Genomic DNA, 25,020 nt, shown 5'->3' on the forward strand with positions numbered 1-25,020 from the left:
ATCATGATGAACATCGCTCAGTCCTCGCTTGCTCTGCTGCTTATCGTGGCGGCTGCTTCCAACACTGATGCATCTTACCTTCGCAAACTTGGCGGCACCACCATCGCCACCAACGTCAAAACCTACGCTGCCTACGGTGACTACGCCCCCGCCATGCTGGCCGCCGTCAACAAGCAGCGTGCCACCAAGGGCCTGTCGCCTCTGTGCCTCAACAAGAAGCTGCACTCCGCTGCTCAGCGTCACTCGGATGATATGGCTGCCAAGGACTACATGGCCCACGACGGCTCGGACGGCTCGACCATGTCGGAGCGTATCACGCAGGCCGGTTACGACTGGAGCGCCGTGGCTGAGAACGTGGCTGCTGGACAGGTGGATGTGGACGCCGTGATGGTGGCGTGGATCAACTCTCCGGAGCACCTGGAGAACATCATGGGCGACTACACGATGTTCGCCCCTGGGTACGCGTTCAACAAGGAAGGCACATACCAGCACTACTGGACGCAGGACTTTGGTACGGGTGAAACCGAGCAGTGTGACGGTGCTACCACGAGCGGTTCGACAACCGTGCAGGATGCTACTCAGAACGTGGACGTGGTGCAGGGTGAGGCCGAAACGGAGGCCCCGACGCCTGCGCCGACGACGGTGACGGATGCTCCGGCCACGGAAGCTCCGGTTGCTCCCGCTACGGAGGCCCCCATTACGGAGACTGAGGCCCCGGTGACGCCCGCCCCGACCACCCCGACACCTGCGACTCCTGTTCAGGCTGATTGCCAGTCCAACTTCTAAGCAAGCGCACGAAGCAGTGCGTTTGTCATCCAGAAACTTCCTCTTGTTGGGCACCCCAGCAACACCACATAGAGCTATATGTAACTGCGTAGATTGAGTGAGATCTCAAGGTGCAGATTAGACCCCTATACAATAAATGAACAACTTGAGCATTTGAAATGAAAAAGCAATTGCAATTCTCCACCAGAAACTTTGTTACTCCCTTTTTTCGTTACGCCATACTATCCACATCTAGTGAACCATAAATTCATCAATCTACTACTCCTTTGTACTGTCTTCCAATGTACGTCACCGACCCGATGAGATCATTTACTCGTCCTTATCAACTGAGAGAGGAGGACAGAGCATCTGTGCGAAGTGGACGTCCTCGACCTGCATGGTCTGGAACTGGCCGGTCGCATCCGCCAGCAACCGTGCCACCATGTGCTTGCACTGCACAACATAACGGTCAGTTTCAGTTCATTATCCACCCTCCCGCAGCAAGACTGTACCATGGCTGTTGGGTGCGACGAGACTGCCGTCTCATGGAACGCCATGCACGTGCAGTAATGACTGAAGCAGTTGTAGTAGTTGGCACCGCTGCCGCTCACCATGGAGTCTTCGAATGGCTGTGTCACACTGTCCACTGACATATCGACGTCCTGATCTCCCCTCCGTTTGTACTTATTTAGTGACTCAACGCGGTAGAATGTGCGCATTGACGGAGTCGCCGTCACCTTCACCACCAGATTTCTCGCCACCAATTCGCTAGCCACCTGCACCAATCGCATATCATCCGGAGGTAGAGACGCTAGCATCTCTCCGTGCGCATCTGTGAACTGCCGCGTCTCGCTCTGCTTCACCTCCAGAGCGACGCGGGTCAGCACAGTCACGCCGACTGCCGAGCTCATTGCAGATTTTAGAGCTGCAAAACTTATGGAGTGGTGCACATCATCTTCTTAAACGGTCAATTTCAACCAATCAAAAAATGTCTGTTTGCTTTTCCTAACTTGACCCCACATATACCTGACGTCACCTTTAAAATGTGGGAGTTAGTATTCCGCAATGGTGCGCGGATGCTGCTGGGCTCGACAGCTATGGGGGCTGGGGGCGTGACGTACGCTGCACACTCAGACGAGGGATTCAATCGCTCTCTATACTTCTGGCGTAAAGCCTTCCCCATCTACTTACACTATCGTGCAGCTCAGCTTTACATGGAACACGCTCAGCTATCAGACGAGGAGCAGGACGCCGAATACGAGAAGCTACACGAGAAATACGCACCCGAGGTGTTCGATATTGTGCTAGAGCTCAAAGGATTCTACGTAAAACTGGCCCAAACAGGCTCCACGAGGCCCGACGTGCTTCCCAAACAGTATCTCGAACGAGCTGCTAAGCTCCAGGACGACGCGCCGTCCAAGCCCGTGGAGGAGATCTGTGCCATCATCGAGCACAGCTACGGTAAACCCATCGACCAGGTGTTCCAATCTATTGATTCCAAGCCGCTAGGAGCCGCGTCTATAGGCCAAGCACATCGAGCCGTGCTGCTCGACGGCCAAGAAGTGGCTGTGAAGGTGCAACATCCAGACGCCGAAACGTTCTTCCGCTGGGACATTAAAACTATTCAGGATTTCTGTAGATACTTCCAACCAGCACACTTACCGTATCTCGTTGAGGTCGAGAAGCAGTTTATGACGGAGTTTAACTACGTCGAAGAAGCCAAGAACTTGGCTACAGTGCGGAAGAATATCGCCAAGAGTCCGTATGCTGCAAAAGTAGCCATTCCTGAGCCCAAAATGGAGATGTGTACTAAAGAAGTGCTCGTGATGGAGTTTTTAAAAGGTAGAAAGTTACTCGATGGCATCCAGGACCACTTTGAAGCCATCGCAGCGGATAAAGGAGTGACTGTGGAGTTCTTAAAACAAGATCAGGAACGGAAAGATAAAGAACGAGAAGCAAAGGGGCTGGATATCGAGGTGGGTCCTTCTTCCTTGCAGCTACGACTGTATGGATTGACACTTGGAGCGAAGCGACTGGCTCGACGTATTGGACGAGCGTCTTACGACTATACAGTGGGGTTTGTCGCCCCAAAGAAGTGGACAGTGAGAGAGGATGACCAACACCAGTTGCTCAATCTCCCGGAGATCTTGAAGCTCATCATGGACGTCCACGGCTACGAGATCTTCGTGGATGGCTCGTTCAATGGCGATCCACATCCAGGGAACATCCTGTTGCTCGAGGACGGACGCCTCGGCCTCATCGACTACGGCCAGGTGAAACATATCTCGAAAGAGCACAGGATTCACCTGGCCAAACTGATCGTAGCACTTGCAGGAGGTTCCCGGGACGAGATCATTGAGGTGCTGACGAAGGATATGCGCGTCCGAACGACCAATATGGACCCGTATTTCCTGGAGAAACAGGCTCGCTTGATGATTGACAACGACGACCGAACTGTGACGGAAGGAATGAATGCTCAGCTTTTCCTCGAGCACTTGCACACGTACGTACCGTATTATGTACAGTATTTTGCTGTATATAACTGACAATGTGTACGTGTCTTATTAGGATCGATCGAATTGAGTACATTCCAGACGAGTATGTGATGGCATTCCGCTGTTCGTTGCTACTGCGTGGATTTAGCTACCTCCTGCATTACAAGTTTTCACATGCTCAAAGCTGGGAAGCGGTTGCTAGACAGGTTCTTCGTGAAGCTGAAGCGGACACTGCGAACTCCTCAGCACCGGTCACTAGTTCTTAGAGAAGACTGTACTTAAAAAGTGACGATGCAAACACGATTGCAACCCCATAGAAAAATGTAATACATGTAGATGGCGTGCCTTTCGCTTAGACAGTTGAATGGCTACACTGTTGTCCAAAATAACCACATTATGTAATCCACACGATTTTCATTAGTGTCACAAACTGAATTTCGCGCCATGAGCGACAAACGAGCAGAGGAAAAGTCGCTCGCTGCGGCCTCGCAGAGCTGGAACTGGTTGGCATTATCTCAGAAGAATGGAGAGTCCAGTAGCAGCTCTTCAGGTCGATCCAACTCGGCCCAGAGTCATCGCAACGCGGTCAAGTCCAAGCGGCCGTTGTTGAATAGGCCACCGACCAACTCTCAAGCGAAGCATGCTAAGCCCAAGACTATATCTACCGCCACCGAACGTGAAAAGTCTGCCAGAATTAATACAGGAGAAGTGGAAGTATTTTCAAGACTCCGCATCACTGAACGGACTATATCAGCGGAGGTACTTCATCAGGAGATGGAAGGACGCAAGTTCATCAAGCTACAGCAGATGGATCGCGTCCCCAAGGACACATTTACCAATGGAGAGGTCTGCCATAATTTATATTGAAACGTTGTAACCTGATCTAATATTTGTGTGTAGGTCGACTGGGTGACAATCGGTGTGTTGACACGTAAAACACTATCAAAACCTGCGGCCAATGGGTCAACGTTCATGGTCTGGGGGTTGTCCGACCTGGACGGAACCGAGTTGGGCATCTTCCTCTTCGGCGACGCTTATGACAGCCATTGGAAAGAGTTAACGGGATCCATCGTTGCAGTTCTGAATGCAACACTGTTGCCAGCATCGGAGAAAAACAAATTTGCATTCAAAGTAACTCAACCAACAGAAATCGTGAAGCTGGGGAAGGCCATAGATTTCGGTATTTGCAAGGGCACGACCTCAGGAGAAGCGCGCTGCCGTCTGGCAGTCAACACTGCAAAGGTGAGATCGATCTACTGTTTGCAGGATAGAGTGATGTTCCTTCTAATGCTATGTATTATTCTCTTGTTGTAGTCACAGTACTGCCTGCACCACATCGCTTCGAACTTCATGCAGGCAGGACGAGGCCGACAGCAGCTTAACAATTCAACGGGTAGCTTACGGAAGGCGCTGTTTGCTGGCTTAACAAAGCCGAAGAACTTGTCGGCGGGTGTGTATACTTCAGCTCCGTCAAAGGCGAGCAGTTCTGGATGGAATCCGATCATCACCAAGAAGCGGAAGCGCAACGATGCAGCTGGTGGAGTTTTGGGAGTGCCCACTGTGTTGTCGGCGTCTGGTGCTGTTGTTCAGCGCGGCAGAGCACAGTCAGATCGTTTTGTAGGTACTGGTGCTTCGAATGAAAGGCGACGAGGTAACATGAGTCTCATGGATCAACTCCGGGAACCTCCTGCGTCCATGAACGCGGTTGTTCGGTCAAGTGCGACTGTTAAGCATCCTTCCAGCAGAGCCCAGAAGATTATGTACGTTTTGAATTTTGTTTAAATGCTTCTCTGTAGTTGATACTGATGAAACTATGCTTGCAGGTCCGCAGTTCTTGCTGGAGATGGAAAACCGATGAAAAGACCCAAGACGAAGAAGGTGGACATGATCCAGTTCATGAACGCGGGATCTCAGGTGAAGAAGTAATTGTGATAGGCATACTTCTGGCGATAGGGCAGTACGGGAGCTAGAATTTTGCCAGTACCGATGTTACGTATCAACGAGCAGTTTCCGGACGAAATACTGTTTTTACGGGTCGATCGATGCCTATCGACTTGTAGGACTTGCAACAAACGCCCCCCAAAGGATTCAACCACCCAGTGTTAATTGATCTCACTGAACTGATTAAAGTAGTACGTCAAGAATCGGAGCTACTCGTACATCCCGCGATAGGATTTCAGGTGGGAGCTGATCCAACTGCCCTGATCATGTAGCAAATGGAAGAGATCAAACTCGTGAGAGGTTACTTTGAAATAGCCACGTAAACACATATCTTTGGAACTCTTTAGTGGTGGTGTATCTACATGCATCGATACGTCGAATAGATAGATGCATCACCACTCATGCACACTGATACCAAAACGTAGATTGAATGGATCTTTAAACCGCCATCATATTGTGATCCCTGAATTCAATGCTAACATTGAACTCAGGGATCACAATATTATTTTACTGAACACAGAAGTGGACGAAATGACGATAGCAGTCTTCTTGGCAATCGTACATTTTGCTTTTGCTCGTTAAGCTACTTTGGGATAAAATACATGTCTTGAAACTCTCAAAAAAAATATGCAGCACGACGATATTGATAGCATTTCTCCTTCTATTGTCAATGGTACGCTTAGATATCCAAGCGCTATTGAGTGAACTTGTACGCATCCACAAAGAGGTTAGTAGGTTGAAGCGTCAAGATTTGGAATTTGCAAAATTCGAATGTTAAAATTTCAATTTCAAGCCACTCTTGCTTCAACTCAGTTGACATCTCGTAAGCATTTCATTAGCCAGCGTGACCAAACGTGTTCACGTACCTTCAACCCCCCCCCCCCCCCCCCCACACACACACACACATTTATTATAGACTCCACTGCATATGCAGCTGTGGAGGGAATGTCAGTTCGCGATTTCTATTGCAAAGGTCAACCAGCAACAGCCGAAGAAATTATTCAGCATGCGTTTAACTAACGTCCTCTGTATTATGCTCGGGATGGTCATCCTGATTGTTGCAAGTGATGCAATCAAGACTGCAAACGAGGAGGCGAACGATACCCCGGACTTACTGAATGAGGAACGATTGGGACGTGGAGGGCCAGCGAACGGGAATGACTCCACGTACACGAAAACATGGACGAATTTCAAGGCATGGTTAAAGAAAACGCTCTTCTTCTGGAGAAAACATGAAGCACGTCGGCTCCGCAACTGAACCCTGCCCCGTGTGACCTTGTAAGTAACCACAGTGTGAATAGTTTTGCACCGAGCACCGCTTCACGTTAGTAAGCTTGAATATATTCAGCTTGCGCAAAGACAATCTAAGTTACACACGAATCGCCCGCTAGGTCAACTTATGTAATGTCTATTCTCCATTCAAATGCCAGCATGATCATAAGCATACCGGTATGCTCACCTTAAAATTAAAATCTAACGAAAGTATTGATTGTAGCTCAACGCCCTTTCAAGTTGTCGTGACCTGATGGACATTAGACGTTTTTGTGCTTGCTGATTTTCGACGCAAACGACATGATGCGTTATTTTCACTCATTTTATTTCTATTTCTGCGATAAAGTCACCTAGACAGGACATTAAAATAAACATAAACCCTCTCTTTCAAGTGGTACGGTCTAGGCATTTATTGCGGCAGAAATGAGTTGGTTACAACGATTGAATCTCACTTAAGGACAGAAAATGGAAGAATACGTAGTTTAACACTCAAACTCAATACTAGTAACTCACAATGCAATCGCAACATCAATACCTTCTCACATTCAACCCCTAAATTGTACTCAAACATGCAGTTCACAGGAGTATTGATGTAGAGTGCAGAGCTTTTGCTCTACAGCAGATGATAAGACACCAAAGCCGTTGCTTGCTGTCTTTTCATTAGAGCTGAATATAACGTTAAAAACAAGGATCATTCTGCAATTATACGGACGTATATTGACTTTTCCCCAAAAAAATTTATAAAATCATTTTGGGTATGATTGCCAATCATGATCAGTTCAGTTGGACCATTCGTGATTTTGCGGGGAGATACACAGGAAGATCACAATGACTGCCTTCAAGCTGAAGATCGTATCGTTTGTGCTCCACCACCACGCCGATTCCGGCGCTTCACAGCACATCGAGCCAATTATATCGAGTTTTCTCGGCCCAGATTCGAGTCTCGCTCTTCACAAAGCTGTCCACTTCAACTCTCTAGAGCTACTGAATTGGATATGGGAATCCAGCTGTACCTTAATCGAGGAAAGATCGAGTGGGTGGAGTCTAACAAATTATCTCCGGTCGGATACTCATTACTACAAGTGGATGTTCTCAAAGTCATTGGAGGAAATAGTCTCCAGTGGAGATATGAGGCTCATGCAGTGGATCTACGACCACTTTTCAGCGTGTCAAGTGCCTAACAATGTGGTTGAAACAGCAGCTGGCAATGGGAATTTAGAGCTTCTACAGTTTCTGTGGAATCAACAAGACAAAAATAAAGTCGACTGGAGTGGAGAAGCTTTGAAAAAAGCTGTGGAAGGCGGCCATCGCCACGTTTCACTGTGGTTGTACGAACACGCACCATACAACTATGACGATACTGAGCTGTTGCGTCTGTCCCAAGGTGCACTAAGAACGGGAGATGTCGACTTTGCACTAGTGCTATTACCACCACACAGGAACATTTTCCTGGAAGCTGGCACTTCGTGGCGTCCAGGAGTGATCGAATGGATGCTGGATCATGGATACTACACACGTGAGATGGAAAAGGCAGCAGGTATAGCTATCTGGAAGCTGGCCAGTCAGGGGCGACTGGATCTCATACAGCGCATTGTTGAACTGTATCCTCCCCCTTGGATGAATGAAAAGCAATGGTTGTTTAAGGACTGGTACAATGCCATCGCGATGGCATGCAGTGGAGGACATCTGGAGGTTGTGCAGTGGCTTGTAGAGCACCCAAATGGCCAGAAAGTGTATCTACGACGACAGAGCGGACAGCAGGCTCTTGTATGGGCAGCTGCAGGAAATGGCCACGTCACGGTCATGGAGTACATTTACGAGCATTGGCGAACTGGGGATAGTTCGTCTATCGTGATCCCTCTTGGGTCCTCGGTGTCAGCTATAAAATGGCTGATCGATCATTATCCTACTTGTGTTCGACAAAGTGTAGTGTACCTTGTCAAAAACGCCGCAAAAACTGGAAATTTGGAGCTACTGCAGCTTTTTCACGAGTTGGATTCATCAGCAGAGTCTGCCACCTTACAAATACCACTAACACGACGATCGTGGTGGCCTAAAACGGTCCATGTCATGAATTTTGCCCCTGCAAATGGCCACTTAGACATTCTAGAATGGCTACAAGAAAATCGCCAGGAGGAATGTTCAACAAGTGCCATGGATGAAGCTGCGGCTAATGGGCACCTAAAAGTAGTGCAATGGCTCGGCGCTAATCGACCAGAAACGTGCACTTTAGAAGCCTTAAATCGCGCGGCTTGTAATGGACACTTGGAGGTTGTTCAATGGCTACACTCGACACTCGGGTGCACACAAGATACTTTCGACTTGGCTGCTACGCACGGTCATTTGGAGGTGGTTAAGTGGCTCTACATCAATGGAGCTGACGGGTCGACATCATCAGTTTTGAAAGCTATCGAAGGCGGGCATATTAAGGTTGCTGGCTGGATTCTAACGCGGTCTCCTGAATGCCTCCCGACGAAGATTACCTGTTTAAATTGTCCTAACAGCGACTTTGACGCCCTCCTCTTCCTGCATGTGCACAATCCAATTCTCTTCACTCGAGCGTTCGTGAGGATCATCAAACGTGAAAGAGAGTCGTTGATCGTAAATTGGCTAGACGAGACCTATCCGATTTAGCATTACTACTGTAACTTTTCAAATCTATTTTCCACTGTTTTCTCACTCCTCATTAAACGGCGATGAAGGAGCTTGACCGAAGTGGAGAACTCTTAGCATTGTGCTACCGTGAACAGTGGCCCAAGGCTACGCAACTGCTTAGAGATGAAAACCTGACGGTAAAAGCCTTTACTACCTTCTTGATTATCCTGTATATGCAACTTCTTACGAACGCGTGGTGAACCTTTAGGCCAGCACAGTTGCTTCAGCGCTTCATCAAGCGGTTATTGCCTCTCGAGAGGTCGACAAATCACTTAGCTACCGCTATAACAGGATACTCTAATCCAATGTATCGTGCCCTTGAGCAGGAGGTACTCTTATTTTTGCTGGAAACTGCACCACGAGAACTCCTGAAAGTAAATACATCGGTACAAAAGGTGAGCTCATCTTCGCCGTTCACTACCCTGTATTGCCCCCTGTTTACTAAAAGTACTGGCATTGGAGTAGGACGGCAAGACGCTACTTCATCTAGCGCTCGAAAATAACAATATCGTAAGTATTCGTAATTTTCTCAATATCGCCTTCTTCATTTTTTATATGATGACTGAACTACTGTTGCAAGCCAGCGGTTTGTCTACGCCTTGTTGTCCGCAGGTGCAGATGTGTCAATTCCGGACAAAAAGGGTGTGAGGCCCATGGATCTCATGACTTGGACTGCTGTAATACACCCTACCGTGATGGTACCGTTGCAAGACAATATATTACACACTCAGCAGCAGAATGAGCGGCAGCGCGAGCAGACTAGTGCTCTTAACGAGGTCATTGCTTCATTGAAGTGCGACGAGCAAAACCTTCTCAGTCGATCACATGAAATCCAAGCGGACGTCGCTGCAACACGCGCCTTTCGAGTAGAAGTGGAGGAACAGATTCGTCGCGCTGAAGTGACAGACCGTGAGTTGATCACATCTATTGATGCGGAGGAGGTCAAGATCCAGTGGATCCGTGGAGAAGTGGCTCGATTGCATACTCAAAACGGGACGGCAGATCTAGAAGTGGCTCGGATTAATGATGAAACAGAGCGGTTTACTGCTGCCACTGCCTCGCTTCGTGGGAAGTTCGAGCTCCAGCAACAAGGTAGAGATAACGTGGCAGCACAACGTGCTATCAAGTGTGAGATGGTCGGCATGTTACGTCGATTTCCAGGCAACGAGATGTTGCAGACTCGAGCATTACGAGCTCTGTTCGTCATGTGTAAAAAGCCAACCGTTCGACGGCAATTGTTAGTTTGTGGACTTCAGAACGCGTTAGTCGAAGTTCTGCAGCAACTTCCTCGTCAAGCAAGTGTTTATTTGGGAGTTTGTCAGTTAATCACGTTGCTATCATCGACTGCTAATAAGTCTGAAGGTATGCAAAGATGGCATACGATGAAGCTGGTGGAGGCCATGCTGGCCGCTTGTACCTCTGTCGAAGCAGCTTCACCTGCTATATCTGATGAAATTCATTGCACTACGTCAGATGCTTTTGAAGTGCTCAAGAAGAACCCTCAATTAAATGATGTGGACGTAAAAGGTAAGCACTGTGCTGATATTATTGGACTTGACACGACTTATTATTCACTATTGCGCAGAGTTATACGGATGCAACTTCCCGACTACGTGATCCTCCGACCAAATAGTTGACCATTTTAGGAAGTTTGGGTCATGATTTCTTAATCTAGAAAAATAACGAAAACAATCAGAAGTTTAGCAGGAAACGTTTATGGTAGCGCCTGGGAGATGATTAATGGAGTACAGACAACCCTGAAGAAACAACCCCGCGCAATCTGCAAGCATAACACCGACTGTATCGCCCACAGACACAGCTGACAGAGCCAATTCCACGTGACTTGTAGGGATCTCCTTTGACAACAACGTAAAAGCATTCACGTATACACCACCACCAAGCAAACCAGCAACAAAACACAGAGACAGCAACCCCCAGTTATACCAAAAGTGCGTAGCCGCCACGAACGTAAAGAATCCGAGCAGCAGCACCTGCAACGCCGGCATAAGATACAAAATCGGCCTCGTAGCTTGAAACAAAACACCCGACGATCTCGAAATGAACACGCCAGCTTGATACGCTAGTCCAGCAGATGAGTAGAAGCTCGCTCTTGCCTCTTTACTGTCCACGGGGAACCCAATCGCTGACCATACTCCAGTCTGCATGGTATATTCCGCCAAATAGACCGTCGTCAGCGGAACAATATACGGTCCTAGCGTCATAATGAACTTCATTTTGTCCTTGAATCCCATCGTGGATGCGTCATATACCAAATGTTCTTCACCTTTTTCCAGCTCTTTTTTCTTCAGCTGATCTTTAGTGTTATCCACTGCCATTACGGCTACTGCCACCCCTGCATCTTGTGAACTATCAGGGATTGGCATGTAGTTGCATGTCCTGGCTGGAGGAAGTTTGGACCTGTCGAGGACGAAGAGAAATACCACAACGTAGAGCACCGGGAAGATGCTGGCGAGTTCCAGTGTGGTCTGGAAGCTTAAGCCTCCCCAGAGGTGCAAGACTGCGACCCACGCATAGCCACCCACCCCTGCGAGTCCCGTACCGCTCGACCAGCACGTTAAACAACGCACGGGACTCGCGTAGAACGAGGACATGGCCAGGAAGGTCGCCTCCATCATCCCAGACTGTAGACCTGAAAAGGCTACGCCTATTAACTGCAGCCAGAGTGAATGTTTCCCTTTGGCGACTACCAAAAAGCTGAGTAACATCCAGATAGCGCCCATGATGGTGCGCTGGCGATACGAAACGAGCTGGAACCAGTACGGGCCTGAGAGCTTGACGAAGAGAGCGGGAAAGATGTCGAAAAAGTAGACAAGACCCACGCCTCCAGCCGCGATCTCCTGGGCACCCGCGATCATGATGACATAGCCGATGTTGTTGATGAACCCGAGCACCCAGAATGCTAGTAGGTTGCGGAGCTGCTCGGCATTGCTATGCTGCTTGACACTCATGGACAAATCTGGGTTAGAAACAAAATGATGGTAAGAAACGTAAGTGGACAATTATTGCTATTTTCAATAATGTAATTTTGCTTTGCTTTATTTGCAATTCATCAATGAAGAGATGTATTTTCTGGTTAATGAGCAAATAAAATGTGTAAGATATTTTTTATTTTAGAATGATAGTTATGTTATTGTTGTAAATTACACAATAAATGAAAATGCTATCTCGTTTTTTCCTAATTGCTCTTAAGAAATTATGTAGAATAGTGAGAGCATATTTTTAAAAATGATTGTATAATAACTATTTATTAGAAATGTGGAGAAATTATTGATAGAAACAACTCCAGAATATTTTATCTCCATCCTGTGCCTTGACCAGCATGAGCCGGCATAGCAAGAATGCGACGGCGACGACGCACTTCACGTATCGCGAGCGGCAGGCGGCAGGTCACGGTACGCTGAAACGGCGCTTCGGGCGCGACTCGCAGCTACCGTTCGGCGTGTGTTGTCTGTGCCTGGCCACTACACACAGCCGCAGCCCCCTCGTATCTCCCGGAGGTTTTGTCTATTGCAAGGAATGTATCTACGCCAATTTACTGGCGCAGAAGCGCTCTATCCAAGACAACATCGCGGCATACGAACGCTTCGTGGAGATGCAGAACCATAAGCAGCAGGACGAGGCGTTGCAAAAGGAGCGCGAGTCGTTGCAGAAGGCGCTAGATGCTGCCGACCGTGCCATGACTGGCAAACCAGCGCAAGACCTGGACCAGGCGCGGGCTTTGGCCACGCAGAAGCTTAAGGAGAAGGTGGACAAAGCCACAGACGACGATAAGCGCGAGGCCATGAAGAAGACCAGCTTCTGGATCCCGGACTGCACGCCCACACAGGAGACGAAGGTGGACAAGCCCGACACCAAGACGAGAGACCCCATGAGTCTGGAAGAGATGAAGCTCAAACATTTAATGCCAGTCAAGTTCGAGTGGGACACGAGTGCAGCAGACGGTAAGCCGAAGGTGCTGTGTGCCGTGACCAAGAAGGAGATCTCGCACCATCGCGCAGTGCTACTGAGACCGTCTGGCCAGGTGATTCTGGAGAGCTGCTTGAAGGACATGGTGCTGCCTACCATGACGTGTCCTGTCACGGGACTGAAGCTACGTAAGAAGGACATTGTGCATCTACAAGCTGGAGGCACAGGCTTCAGCGCTCATAGTACAGTGGAAGCCAAGAAGTACCGACCGAACATGACCTAGACGAAAATGACTAAATTCAGGTTGGGCTGACCAAAACTCGTTCCAAAATTCTTAATTTCTAATTTCTAAACGTGCAAGTCGGAAAATTGGTCGAGCCGCGTCGGCGACACCACGCGTTGGGTTCCGAAAGCTTGATAAACTGTTGCCTGGATGGCGTCGGGCTTCTTGCCTTGTCGCACCAGGTTGCGAATGCCCTGCAGTGTCTGGTCCGTCACATCAGTGACGGACATGTATGTTGCCACGGACTTTTGCTCATCAGCGTCTGCCTGTTCCTGCTCTGTTTCACTCGTTCTTAGCAGCTCGGATTCAACTTGCACAGCTTCGCTTGGCACGCTTTGACCATGCAGACTCTCTTCAACAATGTAGCATACGTTCTGTGGCGCAATGAGACCTGTCATGCAGCAAGAGCGAGGTCAACGTTGCACGGTATATAATCCGATAAAACGAGATAATACGTACCCTGTTCACTCATCTTCCTTGCAGCCGAGTGCCCAGCACTGAGGCTTCCCGAGATAAAGACGACTCCAGCATTGCTGTCGTTTAAGTGGTAAGTCGTTGAGTCCTCTTCGTGTTCATCAACACGGATTGTGTCCTGTTTTGTCATCACACTTGACGTAATACCGTGCCTGTACAGCAGCCCTGTCGCTAACTGGGACGTCGATAGATACATCCACGGGCTTCTTGCGTTCACATCTCCACCGTCAGCTTGAACAGCTACTTCCTCTTCCTCTTGAACCCCGATCAGGATCACGTGCGTAGTCCCACGCTCATGACACACTGCAGCAATGAACTTTAACACCGCCGACAACGGATTGAAGCACACTTCGAATGCATCCGCTACTGACGGTGGGATCGCCGGTCCACATGGCGGCAAAACTGCCACTGAGCACACCGAAGTGCCGTCCCCTTTCAATGCTTTCTTCAATTCCCCAGCGTACTCTAATGTCGTCTCTATATCGCTGAGCTCCACCTCAATCACCTTGATTCTTCCTACCTGTTCTCCTTCCTCCTCTGCCTGCACTTCAATCCCCACTTTCTCCCAGCTCACACCCTCCAAGGCTTTATTCACACCGTGTTTCTTCCAACTCTCTATAGTCATCGCTGGCACAGCCATTAGATGGTCTCCGTGTTTCCGTCTCGAAACTTGAGATAGCGGGGAATCCACAGGTGCCAGACGCACCACGCTTTCCCCATACTTAACCACCTTTTGTTTGTCATTATCGTCACTAACAGCAGCAGTTTCGTGCCAACGCCACAGACTCCACGCAAGTCCATAGCTTCCAGCCGCAAGACGCAGCGCCCGCACCGACTTGACGAGCACCAATTGCCTCCCCACAGCTACAGAGCGCGAGCTCGCGAGATCAGCATCGCTTATAAGAGCAGAGAACGGGACGCCTGATGCTGCGGCGACGTGACGTGCCGGGACGGATCTAAACACGACACTGGGCAGCATGTTAGCAGCGGCGAATCGCAGCGCGAAACGCAGCGGGATGGGCCGTCGCTCAATTTCCAAACAGCCTTCGGTAAAGCCCAGCGCGAAGGTGGTGAAGAGCGCGCCGCCTACGCCCAAGCCCGAGCTCCATGGTACGCCTGCAGTAGGCGGCACCGGTGGGAAGTCGGTTGAGAGTGCCTGCATCCGTACTGTTGCACAGCCTGCTTGATATGCCTTATTTTAACCAATCAGCAGTAGTGAGTCTGCTTTGAAAACAAATACCATAATTTTAAAACCCATTTTGTCGCCCGCTTTTATTTATAAATTAACACGTATGTATTGCCTGTACCCACAGCCCACATCGGCTCACGGGAGCCCTATTAAGGTTAGTCACCAATATCGTCAAATGATTAACCTTATAACAGTGACACATCGTCGACTTCATGCGAATAGAGTGAAATTTGTGCCCAAATAGCATCTAAATTGATTTACGTGGCCTTTTCGGCGAGTGATTGAGGCTCACTATCAAGTGATATGAAGTAGAGGGCATCACCGATCGCCTCAAGCTTTCGAATCATGTACAATAGTGCTTAGAAATATAATTCCGGGATTTGTTGTCATTGGACCTCCGCACAAATTAGTCGGAAATTGCGGGATAATAGAGGCAATGCGTGTTGGTATTATTTCTGAAATCTAAGAATATCAAAAATAATGCCTTTGGGTGAGATCCAGAATTAATTTCCTAATATATACTGAAAAATGCCAATTCTGGGGCGTTCCAAACAGAGATGTAAGGTACCACACTCAATATCTCTCTAGTTGAGACCCAGAGTGAAAATGAAAAGAACTTGAAGTTTTTCACTTTTCAGATGATGGCTACTGAAGCCCCCCCCCCCCCCCCCTTTCCCCCTTTGTTTTGAAGAATAAATGAAACGACGCATCGAAGGGTGCAAAGGACGTGGGACCAATTCTTAGATCCAGGCAAGACATGCCTAAAACGGACGCTTCTTCAGTTGCAGGCACGGTTCCCAAAGGTCATGAGAGAATCGTTGACTTGTGTAGTACTAGACCCACGAGCTAAATATGCTACGAAAAAGCAAGTGGAATGGGCTACCTACGAAAGCAGCATCGACTAGTTTTTGGCAAATTGGCAAAGGAGGGGAAGATCCCATTAACCCTTTCGCGGTAAAACGTAGCATTTTGCTGCCTTTCATCTGTTTCACAATAGAAGGTAGAAAAATTCCGTCTCAAACGAAGCATTTTGCTTCGTTTGGCAAATTAAGGACCAAATGTTTTAGCTCAAATCTGTGAGCCAGTCAGATTTCTCCAAAACGAGGGGTAGGTGGCTCTATCCGAGAATTCGTACACGACTAGAGAAAACATTATGCAAATTTTGTGGATGGATGCACTTTTTCCACCCGATTTAACGTCTTGTTTGGAATAGGAGGTGTGGGCGAAGTGAAACGCAACCTGGTTGCTGGGTGAAAACGGAGCGTGCAGACGATCTTATTATACAGAGACAGGGCTCGATTGAATGCCATTTCGTATTTTATATTCAATCTCAAATAGATACCCGCCTCCAGTCTCTCGTTTGGTTGGTGATGCGCACTAGCTTCTTGGACTCTGAAGACAAACAGCTCGTAGCGCTAGCGCTCGAGTATGAATCCACCGGCAAACGCATTATCTGGAAGAACCTCGCAGACAGGAGCCAAGGAGTGTGAGCAGCGACTGCGGGCGCTAAAGCGCACTTACGGCAGGGATCTGAAGCGTTTTCCGCCTTGCCTTCTCCAGAGACCGCCTAATGCAGCACCGCGAGTGCCAAAAATACGTCTGCTGCAGCCCATTTAAGCCGAAGAGGCAATATAAAAAATCTACCGCAGCGTTTCAGCCGCTGACATCCGCCAAGGGGCCGGAAAGCCGGACGAGAACGCTGGTGAGCTGCTTCCAACTGCGGTGTCAAGCGTCATTCAGATGATTGGGGACATATCGGAGGACGACGTCTTTCTCGACGTGGAAGCGGGGCTGGGAAATATTGTAGCGCGGTTCACACTCCAGACCAATGCTGGGCAGTGTCTTGGCATCGAGAAACGAGCTGAAGTTGTGTATGCAGGGTTACAGTGCGTGCGATCCAGTGCTGCGCGGCTGCTAAATCTGCGCAAGGTTCGAGTGCTTATCGGGGATATACTGGATACTCCTCTGTCATGTTGTCCTCCATTTTAAGCGGCATCTATAGTTTATCTGAATGATTTTCTATTCGAGGAACCTGCGAAGCTCGCTGTTCGCGAAGAGCTGTGTGGAATGCCGAAGGCTCGAGTGATAATATCTACGTCGCTGTATTGCTCCCGCCACAGAGATAATTGCCGGGACCCGTTCTGCGCAAGATGGCAGCTTGAAGAAACTATGTACGGTCGTGCAAGTTGGAAATCCTACCATATTCCCATCTATATGTATCGACGCAAACGTGCAAGTTCGACGCCGACATAATGAAGATGCTGGTGGTGGCAGACGTGGACAAGTCGCTGGTTCGGGCCAAGGTGCGTGATGACGGTCCTGGTGTGGGAATGCTTGGCAACGGCTGTGTTGGTGGCCCAGCTGACCCCGTGTTTGTGCAGTCCGTAGTGGCATGGGATTGCAGAGCTGCTGTCCAAGGATTTATCGGGCGTGGCGGCGTTTCTGGAGGTGGATTGCGTGGTGAAGGCCGTTCCTTCTGACCCTTAAGGCCTTGACGGTCGATGTTGAGCTGGCCGTGGTGCTCTTGGGCTTGGAGAGATGCTGTCCGACGTTCTGTGGATGGGGTGCGAGGTGACGGCCATGCCTGTGACCTTGAAGGCCACGACGGCCGCGTTCGTGGTATTCTCGTTTCCAAATTGTCATAAAGATTTTTGTGCAAAGAGGTTTGACATACGTAAAAATACAGTGAGCACAGTGAATTGAAGTGATATTCTCGTTTCCAACTTGTCATCAAGTCTTTTTGCAAAGACTTTGACATACATAAAAGTACAGTGAGCATAGTGAATTTAAGTGATATTCTCGTTTCCAACTTGGCAGCAAATATTTTTTTACAAAGTGCGGTTGTCCTACATACGACATGGTGAAATCAAGATAGATGCACTATAAAATTCCAAACAGATTTACTCGCTGGCCAACTGAAGTATTCATTCAAAAATTTGTCTAGCAACGAAATTCGGTTGATGATCGGCGCCTGCACTGTCACCAGCACTGCTCACGTACAGCATCTTCAACTTAGCTAGATCGGATGACCTGCGCACGTTTCCTTTCTCGCTAAAGAGCCCGTTCGGAAGGTAGAATCGGTGGAATTTATCCCAGCACGTCCAGGTACTCTGCGGACACGTAAACGGCCTCTCGACATACTCGTGCACAACTCGGCATAGACACACGGAGTGAGTATGACAGTAATCTGTCACCTCCGTAGGGTACCTTCCTTCATACCGACAGACAATGCATTGCCGCTTCCTTCTGCCACTTTCTTGAAACACTTGCTTTGAGGACATTGACTCACATCGGTTTGGCGGGATCTCAACACTTGTCATAGCATATTGCCTCTTCGACGGATTGGTACCGGGTTCTGCTGGCATTGTTGTTGAATCACGGCTTGTGAATACCATCCGACCGTCACTAGGTGCATTTTTCCACCTTCCCGAAATCAACTCTGAAATCAATTCAACCATAAAAGTTCTGTGAGGGTCCCGGTCTTTAGATGTATCCATTGCCATTTTCCGAGTCAAAAATGCGTTCACCCTAGCTATATCCACGAGAGCAAGAGCCAATTTTTTGTGCCACCGCTTGTATGAGTGTCCGTCTGCAAGTGAAAATCTAGCACGCAACTGGTCGAGGCGATCAACGCCCTGCATGTGCCGGTTGTATTGTAGGATACATGTTGGGGCAGGAAACTCAACACTCTCATCACGAATCCGACGCGTCAAAGTTGTAGGGGTAGATCCATCGGCATTAGTCACCATAGTTACAATGCTGCCATCGCACCAAGAAGCAGCAAGGATATTATGCTCCACAGAGACTGACTGCTGAAATTCTCCTCGAGTTGTGTTGTCCTTATCTAGAACAGTGTGCTTCGGATAAGGCTTACTTCCATTTCGAACAGTCCCCCTCCCATACAACCCTTTTAGTCGCAGATCCAAGAGTAGCTGAACGCTTGTGTAGTAGTTGTCCATGTTGATGATCCGACGAGAGTGGAAATAGGGTCTCACTACCTCCAAAACATGCTTTCGAATTTGGCTGACTTTCTTTATCTCTTCCCGAAGATTTTGAACCTCTTCTGGACTGGCCAAGTCTTGTAGACGGTCGGCAATGTCACTATTGTTGCAATGGAGACGGTAATTCAGAGCAATCCGTGTTGTTGCACAACACACCACATACATTCGAAAGTGGTACTTGCCGCCTGGTTTGTGTGGATTGAAAACAATGAGGTGTCGTCCTTGACGTGATCGACACGCTACACTTGCTTCGTCCAAAGCGAGGTCACGACCTGGCTCAATGTATCGACCACCAGTGCACTTCAGTAGATTTAGCAACGGACGACTTCTGGCAGCAGGATCACTTTCCATAGACGTTCCAGGGTCCGCACGAAAACTCAAACACCGATGGTAGCATAGAGATTTGTCTCCAGAACGACTTGCTTCCAGAAGTAGAGAGGCACGTACGCAAGAAACTGGACGAGGCTGAGTGTACAAATAGGTGGCGATACTCCGGTAACAGTTGTGTCTTCGTACTTTTGTCGTTGCGCTCGTACAGGTCATCGGGGGCAGCCATTTCAACATCAGGCTTGAATCGCAAAATTTTCACTGTTTCCACCTCTTCCAAGCTTGCAGGTAGGAATACGGCGGGGTCGTACACTTGGTAGTGCTCATTGGACGTTGTCACTTCTAGCTCATCCAGCGGTGCATCCATCGCCAGCTCACTGTCCGTCACATTGTTCGTCAAATCGCTCCACGCCGGTTTAGTGGGTGAGCGCTCGAGAGCGTCGTAGTTTGCAATGCCCCGTTGAACAACCGCCACACTAAGATTTGCCACGGCATTTGAAACTGACTGTCGATCCACAGCACTTGTAAAATGCGTGCGTTCTGGGGTTTCTTGACGCGCCGACAAACGCGCCCAATAATGTACGCCGTGCCCGCACATCCAAACGTTTTCTCGCTCATCCACCGCTCTTTGGACGGTGCAAAGGCAACGTACTTTTTGAGAAAGAGTTGTTCGATCATGGGAGGCGGCATGGTGCGTGGTGGAGTATCTAATCCAGCGGAAGTAGGGTGCTCTCCAACAGCTCCAGGTTCGTCACGTGAATCTCCAGTATCGTTCTGTTCACCTTCACATTCGTCTCCACTTCGCGATGCAACGCTACGACCACGGCCTCGACCACCACGACTACGAGCATCTCGTCCACGGCAACCACGGTCACCACGACCACGTCCGCCGCCGCTACTAGCCACAGATCTACCAGTATCAATTCCACCATTGCCAGACTGGACTTGGCATTGTATAGCGCCACTGCCACTGCCAGCAGCACGACCGCCGCCTCCGGCATGACCTCCGACGTCAACGACACCGTCATCGCCACCTCCTGCACCTGTACACGCACACATCCGACGCGACAGTAAGTATATGCATGCTATCCCGAACGGCACGATAACCACTCTTACCATCACGAACATGTCCACCACAGAGTTGCCCTTCGCCCGCATCATTTCCTCCACTTGCATCTGGTAGCGGATCTGGAAAAGAATGTTAGTGTATGAGTTAAGCAGAATAGAAATGATATGCTGGCCTTACTGTTGGTGATCAAAAGTAACAAGCATACCTGATTTTCAAATATGTATAAGTATTAAGAATAGCAGTGTATACAATTGCGTTTCAAGCCAGTCAAATGATTGGGACACTGCTTGTAGTAAAATCAAATCACATTCTCTGGTCAGAATATGCGAAACTGATATTTAGTTGCACGGCTTTACCAATGATACCACATGGAGATGAGAAATTCACAATAGACTTTTTCATTCCATCTTCGCGGTGATTGGTCCACACCAACCAATCAGAATGGACTGGATTATCTGGCCAATCACAAACAACTGCAAGTAGTACCGTAATTTCGTCAAACGAAGCAAAATGCTTCCTTTAAAGACGGATCATCGTCAAGACGACACTACGGGAATCACGCAATCCAAGACGTACTTACCCGGAGTGGCCCATCACAGCCTTTAAAAGAAGCAAAATGCTTCATTTCACAAGCGATTACACTAACTTTGTATAGTATACTTTAGCGAGGTGGCTCGCGAAAGGGTTAAGCGAGGACTTTGGCTCCCGGAGAGCAGCAACGTTAGCCAGGAGACGTCGCCCTTTTTGTCATCCGCGTCAACCGGATGGGATGACGAAGTCGAACTGCGCTTGAAGCAGTGCTCTCTCCGAAAAATCTTCCACACCACACGCTCAACAACGCCATCGACGCTAGCACTTGCTTGAATTCGGACATTGTTGTCCTGGTATGGCACATCTGCGTGTGGTAAATCACCACGATAGATAACTAAGACGCCCGGCTGAATACTAAAGTGAACTATTACCTTAGTGCAGCACCAGCAAAACACCCAAGAACTACAATCAGCTTGGTGCCTGGGCCAATAACCAATAGTAAAGAAACCAGCACTCACCTAGGCGCTGCAGCTGACTCCGATAAAACGTTTTCCCCAACTTCCTCGGATTGCCGAGTACAAAAGTACATCGCAACGTCAGGACTGCAACTGGATTCTCGCGGAATGCCATATTTTGCGTGGTGTTGAATCCAACATTTTAGCAGAGAAAACTCGTTTTCAATCGGATTCAAGTCAGGTGAAAATGACAACAGGAAAAACAAGAGAGGATCAGTACTCCGAATAAGTTCTTGAAATTCTTGGTACATGTAAAATTTGGCATTGTCCAAAATGACATTAGATCTTGGTAGAGGCCAAGGGTTGAGAATGACAAAATTTTCAACTTGAAAGTTTTGTGGAACGTAAAGTGCCCTCTGTTGTCCCCCTTCCAAAAATCCCTTCGATGTCGAACGCGCCCAGGACGGAGATTCGCTTGTCTCTAGAAAAGGGATCGACGTGACTGCAGGGGCTCTGCGTTGGGACCACGCGCGTTTTTATTGCAGAGAAGATCTAAAAGATAGCAAACAAATAGACAAATTAAAACGAAGTACAGCCGCAGCAACCATAGATGACTATACCTTCCATCTTTGGAATTTTCGCCGACAAAGACAGGTTGATCCGGCCCGCCGTAGGATGGAAATAGCCTATTCACGTACTCTTGGTGCTCTTTCGGGATACTTTCACGCGCCCTTTGTGTTAGAGCATTTTGCGATAACCCCAAATCGAACCGTAATGCGTGGCAAATTACCAAGTCGAACAGCAATATTGGGTTGAAAATCTCTCTTTTAGCGACTCGCGCAGCTCTTGAAAGTAAAAGCATGAGAGTTGCTTTGCGTATTCGGGAACAAATCGCTACTTTTCCGGTGGCCATTTAGACGATCGCTCGGAATTTGGATCGACTTCGACATTTATGAAAGGTGCAGGATAATGCGTCCTACAAATGTCCTAAACTGTCCTATTTGTCCTAAAGTGTTTTTCATAAATTCGCAGTTTTGTCCTAAAAATGATCTAATCCTGTCGTACAGACTGAAATGTATTGCGTCCTAAAACCTGTTCAAAACCTATTGTGCGTAATATTATGTATGCTACATCAAACTTTAGAAGCCCACCTTAGCCACTCAAACCAAAACAAGCTGCCGAGGACGACCATCTCACTCAGACCATGGAGCACGGAGGGTATTCGTTCTGCGTGAAGCGCACGTGTACTGAAACGAGCATTATTTACTACAGTTGCAATTGAATTATGGAGGGAATTCGCTATGTGCGGAGTTTGATCGACGAGTCTCGCGCCAAAGGCAAGTGGAACGACTTCTGGAGGTACTTTGTGAAGACTTGGATGGAGCGGTACGACGCAACGACGTGGAACGTCCAGGAAATGGTGCGGTACGAAGTTGATATCATCAACCGAACCAATAATCCATTGGAAAAGCCCCCGATTGGTGTAGAGATCGCCCCGCACGCAAGACACTACCGGCTCCCTTGACCTTAGTATCTTTCGACTTTAAGAACTCAAGTGTGGCATTTTGAGCGCGGCGACCGGCGTCGAGTACTTGATCCTTATAATCCTCCACTTTTTGGTTCAGAGCCACCGACCATGCGAGCATGTCCGCGAGCGGAATATCAACCCCAACTAAACTATCTTCAACGCCCGTGATGATTGGGGCCATTGGCGCTAGATCCTTCATCTGCGGAAAGTAACGGATGAGGTACGCAGCGAGGACACTGAGGAACTTGGTGCTTACGTGAGCCGTTGTTGCTTTAGACCAGTACAGGCACTGAACAGAAACACCTGCAGACGCCCAACTCGCTCCCGACTTGCGTGATCCAGCGCCGCGATATCAAGAATCGTCGGCGGCTCCGCCCCCCCCCCCCCCCCCCCATCCACTCAAGACACGAGCCACCTTCCTGTCTTCGCGTGCCGCGTTGGTGATGTAAGCGAAGGCTGTGTTGGTCTTCGTCATATTCCACGCACCGCGGTCAAAGATCCACTGGGAAGCTGGTCGGTCGTCGCCGTTTGCACGCTGGGCTCTGCCGCGTCTAAAAGAATGCGACGTCAATGCAGAGATAACACCAGCAGGTTCAGCTATACCTTGAACATCCGGTTCACGTACGCATGTACGCCATCTTTTCCGCGCTTGGTACGTGCCTTGGTCTTTTTTATTCTTGACTGTATGCGTTTGTAGATGATGGGGCGGTCTCGGTAGCGTGGCAGGGCGCGACACACGATGCAGATGTGGTCTCCACAAATATGGCGGGGGTCCACGTTGGCACCACGCCAACCTGGAGGGACGTTGGATCAGCGGCGAGAACATCGTGCAGTGGGGCACCTTCGTCGAGGTTTATAGACTTTCGGGTAACCAGCTCGGGCAACAGATTTAGCAGTGCCACGCACGGCGCGTCTTGCGTTGCCAACACCCCAGCAAGAGTGTGCAAGGGACACGTCAAGAAATCGTTCTTGTCCGGAATCAAGGTGAGTTTCTGCTCTTCGGAGGTTTTGACACGCAGGATTCGAAGGTAGAAAGTACCATCCGCTGATAATGACACGTGCTGCTTTTGAATGTATCCCAAGTCGGAAGATCGGCCAAAGCAGTGCTACATCAGGCACGCTAGCACAGCGTCTTGGTAGTCACCATGCACACGTGCCGTGCTGTATACATAACGGATTAGACACTGTAGATCCTCCTTAGCACAAGGAGGAGCCTTATTATTCAAGCCACCTTTTTCTCTTTTCATGCAATATTTGTCTAGTGTCTTGCCTTGCTTGAGCAGTATCAATTCAGTAGGCATACGTAAGTGTGAATATTTATCAAATAGCCATAGCTTCACATTTCTATGGTACGAAGTCGCCGTATTACGTGCAAGCTTACCTTTCTTATCGTCGTTTGTGGCAAGATAGAATTCGAAGCGATCCATCGTCGCAGCTAACCGTTTGCCGGAGGCGTCCAGGGGGATGCTAACATCCTCTCCTCCAGCATCCGCTTGAATGCGGCAACCGCGGTGGTGCGCTCCTTCTCCGTATTAGTAGGGACGAAAGCGGCTAGGCTCATCAGATCCCTCTGCCTTTCTTAGTTGTTTGAACAGTGTGTGGATTTATTTATTTCACGTAAACTGGCTTCCTAGTCCAGGATCTAGCCTAGATACCTGAACGGCACCAATATATGACAAATATTTTTCGATGTGACTATTGTAAAGGCATATACATATCTTCGCTGACAAATATTTGTCGGGATGTGTCGAAACCTAAAACCCTACCCCTGATAAATATATTTGGTCAAAATCGATACCTCCAGGTATATCATTGGATAATACTCCACATAACATAACTATTAAACAATTGTGAATTCATCCATATTCTCATCAAATCCTATCTTTAACCGTAGCCATTTTAGCTTAGGACGAGGGTCAGATTGGGATACCAAAAACACCAGCAATTTTGTGTGCCAGCACCACATTTGCGCAAACTGCAAAGACTTGGCGCAAGCGGCTTCGCACAAGCGGCGACAGAAGGACGCACACCAACCACTGATTGGTAGTAATTAGCCAATAAACCAGAAACAAATCCCCCCTCCCGCAGCGCAGAAACAATGAGCAAGG

General features: G+C 48.7%; 15 protein-coding genes across 16 annotated transcripts; 9 read left to right on the top strand and 6 right to left on the bottom strand.

Moving 5' to 3' along the window:
• Nucleotides 1–6: 6 nt before the first annotated feature.
• On the top strand, nt 7–970 carry PPTG_00583 (hypothetical protein; the record flags this gene model as incomplete). The annotated part of the gene is made up of 1 exon (XM_008891994.1): nt 7–970. The coding sequence occupies one exon, from the start codon at nt 7–9 to the stop codon at nt 784–786; it is 780 nt and encodes a 259-aa protein (XP_008890242.1). The 3' UTR covers nt 787–970.
• PPTG_00584 lies at nt 948–1,700 on the bottom strand. Of its 2 annotated transcripts, none has more exons than XM_008891996.1 (2): nt 1,377–1,700; nt 948–1,218 (listed from the first exon to the last, which is right to left on the bottom strand). In XM_008891996.1, exons 1-2 carry the CDS (start codon nt 1,674–1,676, stop codon nt 1,096–1,098), a joined length of 423 nt encoding a protein of 140 aa, XP_008890244.1. In that variant the 5' UTR covers nt 1,677–1,700; the 3' UTR covers nt 948–1,095. The 2 variants fall into 2 exon arrangements, with proteins under 2 accessions (XP_008890244.1, XP_008890243.1); XM_008891995.1 differs by having other exon boundaries at nt 1,278–1,700.
• Nucleotides 1,701–1,759: 59 nt separating this feature from the next.
• On the top strand, nt 1,760–3,622 carry PPTG_00585 (hypothetical protein). Its single transcript, XM_008891997.1, has 2 exons — nt 1,760–3,268; nt 3,334–3,622. Exons 1-2 carry the CDS (start codon nt 1,809–1,811, stop codon nt 3,524–3,526), a joined length of 1,653 nt encoding a protein of 550 aa, XP_008890245.1. The 5' UTR covers nt 1,760–1,808; the 3' UTR covers nt 3,527–3,622.
• A 46-nt stretch (nt 3,623–3,668) lies between these two features.
• On the top strand, nt 3,669–5,540 carry PPTG_00586 (hypothetical protein). The gene is made up of 4 exons (XM_008891998.1): nt 3,669–4,106; nt 4,161–4,502; nt 4,575–5,020; nt 5,084–5,540. Exons 1-4 carry the CDS (start codon nt 3,705–3,707, stop codon nt 5,184–5,186), a joined length of 1,293 nt encoding a protein of 430 aa, XP_008890246.1. The 5' UTR covers nt 3,669–3,704; the 3' UTR covers nt 5,187–5,540.
• Nucleotides 5,541–6,129: 589 nt separating this feature from the next.
• Nucleotides 6,130–6,459, top strand: PPTG_20759 (hypothetical protein; the record flags this gene model as incomplete). Its single annotated transcript, XM_008892957.1, has 1 exon — nt 6,130–6,459. The coding sequence occupies one exon, from the start codon at nt 6,130–6,132 to the stop codon at nt 6,457–6,459; it is 330 nt and encodes a 109-aa protein (XP_008891205.1).
• An 842-nt stretch (nt 6,460–7,301) lies between these two features.
• Nucleotides 7,302–9,107, top strand: PPTG_00587 (hypothetical protein; the record flags this gene model as incomplete). Its single annotated transcript, XM_008891999.1, has 1 exon — nt 7,302–9,107. One exon carries the CDS (start codon nt 7,302–7,304, stop codon nt 9,105–9,107), a length of 1,806 nt encoding a protein of 601 aa, XP_008890247.1.
• Nucleotides 9,108–9,169: 62 nt separating this feature from the next.
• PPTG_00588 (hypothetical protein) lies at nt 9,170–10,745 on the top strand (the record flags this gene model as incomplete). Its single annotated transcript, XM_008892000.1, has 6 exons — nt 9,170–9,265; nt 9,337–9,387; nt 9,455–9,523; nt 9,594–9,638; nt 9,713–10,655; nt 10,714–10,745. 6 exons carry the CDS (start codon nt 9,170–9,172, stop codon nt 10,743–10,745), a joined length of 1,236 nt encoding a protein of 411 aa, XP_008890248.1.
• Nucleotides 10,603–12,109, bottom strand: PPTG_00589 (hypothetical protein). Its single transcript, XM_008892001.1, has one exon. The coding sequence runs from the start codon at nt 12,095–12,097 to the stop codon at nt 10,829–10,831; it is 1,269 nt and encodes a 422-aa protein (XP_008890249.1). The 5' UTR covers nt 12,098–12,109; the 3' UTR covers nt 10,603–10,828.
• Nucleotides 12,110–12,428: 319 nt separating this feature from the next.
• Nucleotides 12,429–13,423, top strand: PPTG_00590 (hypothetical protein). The gene has a single exon (XM_008892002.1). The coding sequence runs from the start codon at nt 12,469–12,471 to the stop codon at nt 13,336–13,338; it is 870 nt and encodes a 289-aa protein (XP_008890250.1). The 5' UTR covers nt 12,429–12,468; the 3' UTR covers nt 13,339–13,423.
• On the bottom strand, nt 13,331–15,001 carry PPTG_00591 (hypothetical protein). The gene is made up of 2 exons (XM_008892003.1): nt 13,798–15,001; nt 13,331–13,729 (listed from the first exon to the last, which is right to left on the bottom strand). Exons 1-2 carry the CDS (start codon nt 14,972–14,974, stop codon nt 13,404–13,406), a joined length of 1,503 nt encoding a protein of 500 aa, XP_008890251.1. The 5' UTR covers nt 14,975–15,001; the 3' UTR covers nt 13,331–13,403.
• A 1,370-nt stretch (nt 15,002–16,371) lies between these two features.
• Nucleotides 16,372–17,488, top strand: PPTG_00592 (hypothetical protein; the record flags this gene model as incomplete). Its single annotated transcript, XM_008892004.1, has 4 exons — nt 16,372–16,487; nt 16,651–16,872; nt 17,276–17,304; nt 17,406–17,488. 4 exons carry the CDS (start codon nt 16,372–16,374, stop codon nt 17,486–17,488), a joined length of 450 nt encoding a protein of 149 aa, XP_008890252.1.
• A 1,854-nt stretch (nt 17,489–19,342) lies between these two features.
• PPTG_00593 (hypothetical protein) lies at nt 19,343–19,696 on the bottom strand (the record flags this gene model as incomplete). Its single annotated transcript, XM_008892005.1, has 1 exon — nt 19,343–19,696. One exon carries the CDS (start codon nt 19,694–19,696, stop codon nt 19,343–19,345), a length of 354 nt encoding a protein of 117 aa, XP_008890253.1.
• A 29-nt stretch (nt 19,697–19,725) lies between these two features.
• On the bottom strand, nt 19,726–20,019 carry PPTG_00594 (hypothetical protein; the record flags this gene model as incomplete). Its single annotated transcript, XM_008892006.1, has 1 exon — nt 19,726–20,019. The coding sequence occupies one exon, from the start codon at nt 20,017–20,019 to the stop codon at nt 19,726–19,728; it is 294 nt and encodes a 97-aa protein (XP_008890254.1).
• A 17-nt stretch (nt 20,020–20,036) lies between these two features.
• Nucleotides 20,037–21,272, bottom strand: PPTG_00595 (hypothetical protein; the record flags this gene model as incomplete). The annotated part of the gene is made up of 3 exons (XM_008892007.1): nt 20,037–20,372; nt 20,446–20,517; nt 21,183–21,272. 3 exons carry the CDS (start codon nt 21,270–21,272, stop codon nt 20,037–20,039), a joined length of 498 nt encoding a protein of 165 aa, XP_008890255.1.
• Nucleotides 21,273–22,669: 1,397 nt separating this feature from the next.
• Nucleotides 22,670–22,909, top strand: PPTG_20760 (hypothetical protein; the record flags this gene model as incomplete). Its single annotated transcript, XM_008892958.1, has 1 exon — nt 22,670–22,909. One exon carries the CDS (start codon nt 22,670–22,672, stop codon nt 22,907–22,909), a length of 240 nt encoding a protein of 79 aa, XP_008891206.1.
• Nucleotides 22,910–25,020: the final 2,111 nt, after the last annotated feature.

The sequence above is a fragment of the Phytophthora parasitica genome, assembly GCF_000247585.1.
Source record: "Phytophthora parasitica INRA-310 unplaced genomic scaffold supercont2.1, whole genome shotgun sequence".
Classification (NCBI taxonomy): Eukaryota; Oomycota; class Peronosporomycetes; order Peronosporales; family Peronosporaceae; genus Phytophthora; species Phytophthora nicotianae.